Below are 9,640 nucleotides of genomic sequence, written 5' to 3'. Positions count from 1 at the left end.
TATATATATATATATATATATATATATGAAATTCTATTGTTTTACTCTTAATTTTTCTGATTTTCAGTGAATACAAACACTTGATAGTCTGTCTAATTGGTTGCCTGGAGTTGACTCTCTATGAATTATTAATTCATAGTTTTGTTAATTTAAATTTTGTTTGTGAATTTTAGTAGCTTCTTGTATATATACCACATGCTGTCATAGTCTTATTGGTTTCAGGCGGAAACTGTCTTCTGATTTTGCTGTTAGCTTTGTCAGTGTGTGGCCTCCTGACTGAACCACCTGTACTAACAGACATGGAGCATTATCTGCACTCAGTTTAATCTCTTTCTTCAGATCAGTTCAGTGTGTACTTGTTTTATTACAACATTGACAAAGAGCCCTAGTGTTAAACTAGCAGCGATAATGGACGACCTTGATGTGATTGGGATCCTAAAGAAAATTATTTTAATGTTGTCCCAGTCAGTTCATAGTGACCAGCTTATTTAAAAGGTGTGTTCTCTACACATATATGCATATAACCTGATACCATTAATAACTTTGTCCTTCTAATATACTACTTATTTTACTTAGTATTTTATTATGTTGTATTTATTTATGTATGAATGTGGAATATATATATGGTTACATATACATATGCATGTGCATATTTTATACACACACATATATACATCTACTTCCTTGAATAGATCTTAAGTTCTAGGAAGGCAGGAATCTGATTTGTTCGTTGATATGTCAAAATCAAATAGAAAGCCAGACATGATGGTGCACACCTGTTATCTCAGGACTCAGAAAAAAAAATACAGCATAGAAGAATGCTAGTCGCCGGGTGGTGGTGGCGCACGCCTTTAATCCCAGCACTTGGGAGGCAGAGGCAGGCGTATTTCTGAGTTCGAGGCCAGCCTGGTCTACAGAATGAGTTCCAAGACAGCCAGGGCTACAAGAGAAACCCGGTCTCAAAAAAACAAAAACAAAAGAATGCTAGTCACACAGTAGACATACAGCAAACAGTTGTGGAACTGAGTTCCCCAACTTAATTCGCACCTGACAGCTTTTATTATGTAGTGTAGGATGTGTATGTTTTCCTGTGCTTATTAAAGTAAAGATGATTCCCTTCAATCCATTCACTAATGATCGACACAAAACAGAGATTGCTCTGTTTTGCTTGTATTGTTGAGATAAACTCTTCCTTCCTTCCTTCCTTCCTTCCTTCCTTCCTTCCTTCCTTCCTTCCTTTCTCTCTTTCTCTCTCTTTCCTTCTTTCCTTTGAACCACCTGCCTCTGCTTCCTGAGTGCTGACAGTAAAGGCATGTGCCACCACTACCTGACCAAGATAAACTATTTTGATCATGGTCATTAATGGTCATTATACGTCATTGGCTTTGAAGATACTGATGATGTCTGTAGAATCAATTCTATGTTGAAAAATGAAGAGGGCTTTGTGCTGTGGCTGTGACACAGTTTACAGAATCCTCAGCAATGTACAGCTTCCACACATTTTCTGGTTTTTGAAACAACATGTATAACAAAGAATATTTGTTCGCAAAAAGTTATTAGGACTCACTTGTAAACTGTGTAGGCTTGGAGCTTTGGGGGAAGAGAACAGGCTAAGTCTCTGGTGCCATTTGAATGCTTTAAATATTATAGCCTGTTCAAAGTTTCTGATAGTTGGGGCTCTTTTTTTTTTCTAGGAGTACATATGTTGTTTATGTCTTAAAGCTATTGCCATATTTTACTTCTAAATATTTTATTTCTAGAATCTCTGAAGTAAGTAGTTATTAATATTTCTCATATTCTTTAATTTATGTGTCTTTCATTTTTGCCCAGTCAAGCTTGCAAGAGATAGAAGAACCTCCTTTTAGTGTTTCCTTTTTCTTTCTTCTGTCTTCTTTGAGTTTGCACTGGTAACTTTCTAAAGTATGCTGAGTACTTAGCTCATTTCTTTCTTAAACTGTGTTTTCTGGCAATACAAATGACAACAGAAGTTTCCTATCAAATTTTGATTTCCCCTTCCCATAACACCGTTGGATCCTGAGGATTGGCTGTAAGGCTTTGGGCATGGAAGGGAAGCATGCTGACCGCTGTGGGATACCTCAGCATTTTCTTTTTTTTCTCTTTGTACTTATGAGTTATTAGTACAGATTTCTACTTTCTAGATGTAGTAATATCTGACTTTTTTTTCTATTTGCTGTTGTTTATGGTTCCTCTTAATTCATTAAGGACATCTTCTGTTGTATACTTTCTTTTTTTTTCCTTTTTTTGTTTTTTTGAGACAGGGTTTCTCTGTGTAGCCCTGGATGTCCTGGAACTCACTCTGTAGACCAGACTGGCCTCGAACTCAGAAATCCGCCTGCCTCTGCCTCCCAAGTGCTGGGATTGAAGGCGTGCGCCACCACTGCCCGGCTGTTGTATACTTTCAAAGTTTTTAATATATTATATTGAATCAAAGATGCTATTTATTATTAGATGAAACATTTTATGCTCTACTAAGAAAGAAAAATAAATTATAAAAATAAAAAATTATAAAAATATAAAATATTTAAAAATTATAAAAATAATTTATGATAAAAAATTTGTAAAAATAAATTATACCAGATACTTTCCTGTCATTTTGAATATTTATTTTGTACTTGATTTTTAAGACTCATTTTTATTACGTTTCCATGGGTGTGTGTGTGTGTGTATGTGTGTGTGTGTGAGTGGCCAGAGGCACAGATACTCTGGAGGTGCTGGAGTTACAGATGGTTGTGAGCTGCTTTACATGGATGCTAGGAGCTGAACTCGGGTCCTCTGGAAAAGCAAAACGTGCTCTTAATAACTGAGAGGTCTCTTTAGCCTCCTTGTACTGATTAATACAGCTCTTTATTAGGAATTCTTTTACATATATTTAAATACTCTTTTACATATAGTTTTATTTGCAAAATATAATGCTTCCCTTCCATGTGCAAAGCCCTAGAGTCAGATTTTTTGGTCAGGTTATCCTTTGCAGACATGAAGAAGCAATATATATTATAATAATATTGTTAATATTTTTCTAAAATTTTACAACAGCTATCTTGCCTCAGTGACTGTAAATTGTTCATAATAAGAATGTGTGTTTACTTTTTGATGTTAAGATATAAAAAAGATAGCTGGGCAGTGGTGGCGCACGCCTTCAATCCCAGCACTTGGGAGGCAGAGACAGGCGGATTTCTGAGTTTGAGGCCAGCCTGGTCTACAGAGTGAGTTCCAGGACAGCCAGGACTACAAAGAGAAACCCTGTCTGGAAAAAAACAAAACAAAACAAAACAAAACAAAACAAACAAACAAAAAAGATATAAAAATGATATAGAATCAGTGGAAAAATCTATTTTAATATCAAATACTGAAAGCTATTTATTTATAAACCAAGTTGGAGTAAAATGTTTGGATATGACACAATAATTTCCACATTTTCCCTGGGAGGTATTTAAAGAAATCACTGGGTTCTCAGGAGATTAACTGTGCTTATATCTTAGAATTTCAAGGAAAGAATTGAATGCTTTAATGGTAGAAGCCAAGGCCAGTAGTTAATGCAATGAAAGTGAATCAACAAATCACAGCACTAAACACTGCCTTATTTCTTCTCCCCCGCCCCTTTTAAGGCGAAAGCAACAACAATCAAAGAAGCCCTGTCCAAATGGGTGAGTAGATGGCTTTTCCTTCTTTTAGAAACTATACAAGGAAGATTTGAGCTGTTGTTTATATCTGGCTATTCAGCACAAGAGATTCTTTTGATTTGGAGACGGTGGTAGTGGATGCCCGAGCCTACACAAGTAATGAAATTGTATAAGAGTTAACATACAGTATAAATATACACACACTCACAAACACAAATGATACCAGGCAGATTGTGGAAAATCTGAGTAAACGCTGGATTATCAGTAACAATACCCCGACTGTGATATTTTATAGTTTTGCTGAACATTACCACTGGGGAAAATTGGACAAATGATCTCTTTGGGGATTGTGTGTGTGTGTGTGTGTGTGTGTTGCTGGGGTGGATGAGCCCAGGGGTTACTCATGCTAAGCAAGTACACTACCATGGCGTGCATACCTAGCCTCTGATTTACTGTCTGAACCATTGAGCTATGCATCTCTATAGCTAGACTTTTTTTTTTTTTTTTGGTTTTTCGAGACAGGGTTTCTCTGTGGAGCCCTGGCTGTCCTGGAACTCACTCTGTAGACCAGGCTGGCCTCGAACTCAGAAATCTGCCTGCCTCTGCCTCCCAAGTGCTGGGATTAAAGGCGTGCACCACCACCGCCCCGCATAGCTAGACTTTTGAGTAAAAATCTTTCAGCAGCCTAGGTATCAGGGAAGTAGAGACAAAAGTGAATAGAATAATGAGATATTTGAATTCTAATTTTAGCGCCTCTACATTTCTGTATTTATTCTAACCGCATTTAAGGATTCATTTCTTGGGACTGGGCAGGTGACTCGGTAGTTAAAGTGTTTGGTGCATAAGTACAGGACCTGAGTTCACATCTCTAGCACCCACATACAACACCGGGTGTAGCAGCGCCTGTAAATCCCAGTGCTGAGGAGGCAGAGACAGGAGGATTCCTGGGGGTTACTGGCCAGGTTAGCTGTGTCTGGAAGCTCCAGGTTCAGTGGGAGCCAGTCTCAAGAATGAAGGAAGATGGTAGGGGTGAAACTCAACTAAGAGTAGAATGCTCTCCTAGTGTGCACAGAGCCCTGGGTCTGATACAATCTTAGCACTCAGGACATGGACATAGTATGAACGTAAGTTCAAGGTCACACTTGACTATGTGATGTGTTCATCGCCTGGGATACAGAAGACCCTGCCTCCAAAAGCCAAAAATAAATATATAAATAAATAAGACAGTGATTGAGGAAGACACCCAATATCAGCCTCTGGCTTTCATAGGTACACTTGTGCAAGCACATTCACACATACTCACACATACTCACACAGACACACACATACATGCACATTTCTGCTGGGCTACATATTTCATAAAATTTCTTTTTTTTTGGATTTTTCATCATAGAATTTCTTAAAGGAAGAATGTGAGATAAACTCACATTTAATCTTCCTTAAATTGTATTTTAGGACTTTATCTTACCTTTAGGACCTTATCAGATTCTATTTCTAGTTACATTATAGCCAATAGTCTTTAAGTCTAAGATCTTTGTAGACATTAAGCAACTGTTTTTAATGATTAACCCAACCTTCTCTTTTTTAACATGTAAAAGTCTTTTAATTGACTTGTAAAGGTTGTGCAGATATACAGAGTACCATGTGACATTTTCATACATATTTAAAACATATCATTTTATTAAGGTAATTAGCATATCTTTGACCTCAAAATTTTTATTTCTCCTTGTGGTAATAACAATCTCCTTTTATAGCTCTTTTGAAATACAGAGTCTATGGCCACACCACCCTGATTGCATGCAATCTTATCTGAAATGTACAAATTTATCATAATCGCTCTACTGTACCAGAGAACACTCCAGCTTGCCCCTCCTATCTGGCTAGTTTTGTCTTTCCTCCCCGTTCTTCCCAGGCTCTGGTAACTATTAGTCTCCTCTTTATGAGATCAGATCAACTTTGTTAACCTCCACGCATGAGTGAAACATGAAATATTTGTCCTCTGGGCCTTTTGCATTTCATCCAAAATAAAGGAGTACTCTAGGCCCATCGTATTGGCACAAATAATCCAACACTTACTGAAGACCTACTAAGTGTCAGGTTCCTGTACCCTAACCTATAAATGTGACGAAAGTCGGCATGGAGAGGCTGGGGAGAGTACTTAGTTGGTAAAGTGCTTGCTGCAAAAGCACCAGTACCCGAGTTGAGATTCCCAGAAGCATGTAAGATGCTGGGCCCAGTTCTAGGGCTTGAGGGAAAGAGGACATGAAGATGTAGGGGACCCGCCTGCCTCCCCGCTGAGTGCTGGCATTAAAGACATCCACCACCAACCACCCAGTCATTATTGATAGATTCTTAAAGAGCTTAAATAGTACAAAGAGAAGTTCTTTTTCTGCTTATATCCATTTATAGGTCTTAATGATTATCTGACTCAGGTGTATAGAAGCTTGGCTATAGGACCACTAAGTGCAAAGGCCAATACGTAAATGGGGGATAGTAATCTAAGTTATTAAAGTATAGTAATTATTTTGAAACAAACATTGGAAGGCCTTATGAAATTCTGACTTCTTTTGTTCCACATTACAAACAAGGGACATTTTGTGCCAAATTAATTTTTCCCATAGGAAGAAAAGACTGGTCAGAAGCCATCTGATGCCAAAGAAATAAAGCTGTATGCCCAGATTCCCCCCATAGAGAAGATGGATGCATCTCTGTCCACACTTGGTAACTGCGAGTAAGTTCCCCTTTCCCATTCTCTTATTGTTGTTCTGTTCTCCTTCCTTTTCATATACAAACTAGAAAAATGTTTGCTTTCTGTGGCTTTTGTTGTTGTTTATTATAATTTCTCACTGACAAAGCCAAATGTGAAAACTTTTGAAATTTTTGATAGAGTGATACTGTGTAACATTTTTTTTTGTGCAGCTCTTATAAAATATTTGTAGATAGAAGTTTCCTAGTCTTTTGGAAGAAGCTAAAATAACACAATAAATTATTACTTTGTTATGCAGCCTACTTCCTAAGCAGAGGGATAGTAGTTCAAGGTTAACCCTGGAAACTTATCAACACTGTGTCTCAGAGTGAAATAAAAAAAGAAAACAACCTGGGAGTAGACTGGAGGGATGGTCAGTGGTCTAAGCACCTGCCAAACACTGAGGCCTGGAGTCCAGCTCTGCAGAACCCACATCAGTGCTTGGTGATTCCCAGCTCAGAGGGCAGAGACAAGGGATCTCCAGAGCAAGCGTGCTGTGTCAGTGTGCTCTGAGTCTGACTGAGAGAGCCTGCCTCAGGGAGCAAGGTGGGAGAGTGATGGCCGGTGATTCAGGAGCGTGATTCATCAACATCAGGCCTGCCTCCACCTGTGTGTGCACACGTGCACATCCTACACACATGGTGAAAGGTGGGCTGCAGGTCAGACTCAGTAGAAGGACTTGTCTAGCACTTGATGTGCAAGGCCATGGGTTCCACCCACAGTACAGCAATAAAACAGTAAGACAAAATTAACATTGTTTCTTTCTCTTGTAAAGTTACCCACCAAAATAAAAATCATGTTTATTTACTAGATGCCCAAGAGATCACCCCTTAAAAAAAGAAACGAAACAAAAGTTTAAAATACAGTTCAATGCTTGGAAAATACAATCAATATGAAAATAGGAATTAACATAGGCTTAAATTGTAATACATTGTGGGACTAGTATCAGCATTTTGAGAATAATTATAATCAGACTGGGTATGGTGGCGTGTGCCTGTGATCTCAGGAGGCTGTGAAATGGGAGGCTGGGGCTGGAGCAGCTTTAGCACAGCGTCAAATGAGATGCTGTCTCATAAAAAGAAACAAAAAATTCTAATTGGGACCAAAGTATACTTATTTTGTAATCTTACTTTCTAGGTCTTTAAATATCAGGTTGATATTAATTCCTTTTGTTTACTTTCTAAACACACCACTTTCCATACAGTTTTTAGCAGGGTTCTGTAGCTAACTTGAAACAATATTTTGAGATATCATACCCGTGTTTTCATGCTTCCTTGTCTCTTGTCAGGGCTGTAGAATACTCTAGAGTTCCCAAGGTTCTTTCCTGTTCTTCACCCTGTGTTTATTTAATGAGGGCCTCTTTGTTTGCCCTTTCTGTAGGAGGGAAGCCCAGTCCCAGCTTCGCAGAGCATAATGTCTTCTAATGCAACCTTAATGTGTTATTTACAGTAAGCGAATTGGACTGTTTCTGGGCACATATCTTCAAACCTATTAGGCTGATATCTTTGAGTTAAAAGGAAAAGAAAACACATTTAGTTACTGAGTTCCACTTATTCCTTGTGATGAAGGCATACGATAGCACAGGGAAAAAGTTTTGCTTCAAAACTTCTTTTTTTACTATGGCTTCAAAGTAATCAAAATATGTTCTTTATCATAAAACCGTCTGAAAGGCAGCGAGTTTGGGGTTGGTTTGTGCGATGTACCAAAGCACGCCCACAGAAAGCATGCAGGAAGAGCCAGCCTGTAGATAGTTTTACAGACATCTTTTGGACAGGCTGCCACAAGAGGAATCATAGAATTCCTTCCCAGCCATATTCTTAGATTTAAAGGCATTCCTCTCTCCATGGGTAGTGGTCGGGAGTCGGTGAGTAACTAGAAAATCGGCAGCTTTAACCCTGCACTTACCAGCTATTTATATAGTAACTGCCTTTGCTTTCTCAAGCAGATTAAAAATGAATAATCCCTCCTCAAGTCAAATCATGAGGGTAAGATACATGTTCTAGGGTTCAATTTTGGCCCTGCTGTTTTGTAACTGTGTAATATTGGGAAAATTGTTTAATAGCTTTGCACCTCAGTTTCATTTGTAAAATGCAGTAAAGATAATATCTCAGAAGACTACGAAATATTGATTCAAAGAATACATGTACTAAACATTTAATAGATAACACCAAATTGCACTTTAAAAGTTTGTTTTTAATTCTCTGTTATGAATGTGTATTAACTCTTGTGATCAATGGGGGAAAAGATTTCAAAATGAAGGACTAAATTCTATGACTGAAGGGGAAAATTATTCAGTATAAAAAGAAACATGAATTTAAAATCTTCCATGGGCATTACTATAGATAAATAACTTCTGACATTCCACTTAGGGTATTCTTATTAATTAAAGTTTTTCTTTGTTTTGTTTTTTTAAAGGAAGCTTTCCCTGTCTACAAACTGCATTGAAAAAATTGCCAACCTGAATGGCCTAAGTAAGTGACCCATAGTCCAGGTAGCTCTTGGACCTCTAGTTATGAAGCAGATATTCCAGAGACACTGTGTCACTCCAGGGGCCGGCACCGTTGTGACACAGTAAATGTCACTTGATGGAGACCGTATGTAAACCATGTCTTAGGTTTCCAACAAAAGGGAGGGGGTGGTGGCGTGAGACCAGTCTGTTGAAAGCTTTTCTATAGTTAGAGCTGAGATGACTGAGACAACCAGCTTTCTCAAGTGTATTTTGTTTGTTTGTTTGTTCAGATTTGCCCTGTGTGTGTTGTGAAGTTGTGTTTCATTTTAGGTCCTCACTATTGTGTTCTCTGTTCTCCTTAGCCTTGTGAACGGTGCCACGGCCCTCCCAGTGGCCTCTGCTTACTTCCTCAGTTCCCAATGGCTGCTGCAATTAGTGACTTAAGTGACAAATTTATTTTTTCACAGTTTTAGAAGCTGCAAATATGAAATTAGTTTCACTGAGCCAAAATGGAGCCTCCCTCTGAGGTTTTTGGGAAGAGTCTTTTTCTTGTTTGTTCCATTTTCTGGTGGCTGCCACATTCCTTGGCTTCTGATGGCATCATACCAATTTCTGTTTTTATGGTCCAAGTACCTTCTATTCTGTCTGTGTTTAAGTTCCTCCCTCCCTCCCATGAGGACGTGTGTACTTTCAGCACACCCTCGTAGGAAGAATGATCCCTATCTCAAGACTTTTTCTTCCTTCCTTCCTTCCTTCCTTCCTTCCTTCCTTCCTTCCTTCCTTCCCTCCCTCCCTCCCTCCCTC

At 38.5% G+C, this 9,640-nt stretch overlaps 1 protein-coding gene across 1 annotated transcript in view; it reads left to right on the top strand.

The window, feature by feature from the left end:
- The window catches only part of Dnal1 (dynein axonemal light chain 1), a 23,917-nt gene that overhangs the window by 2,337 nt on the left and 11,940 nt on the right, over window positions 1-9,640 (top strand). The window contains exons 2-4 of the mRNA XM_028782156.1: window positions 3,627-3,665; window positions 6,263-6,372; window positions 8,803-8,858. Coding sequence (XP_028637989.1) covers window positions 3,627-3,665; window positions 6,263-6,372; window positions 8,803-8,858 — 205 coding nt within the window. The remainder of the gene's footprint in view (window positions 1-3,626; window positions 3,666-6,262; window positions 6,373-8,802; window positions 8,859-9,640) is intronic.

Source organism: Grammomys surdaster, unplaced genomic scaffold, assembly GCF_004785775.1.
Source record: "Grammomys surdaster isolate TR1022 unplaced genomic scaffold, NIH_TR_1.0 721, whole genome shotgun sequence".
NCBI lineage: Eukaryota > Metazoa > Chordata > Mammalia > Rodentia > Muridae > Grammomys > Grammomys surdaster.
Note: the sequence above shows the minus strand (reverse complement) of the source record. Positions and strands in the feature narration are given on the sequence as shown.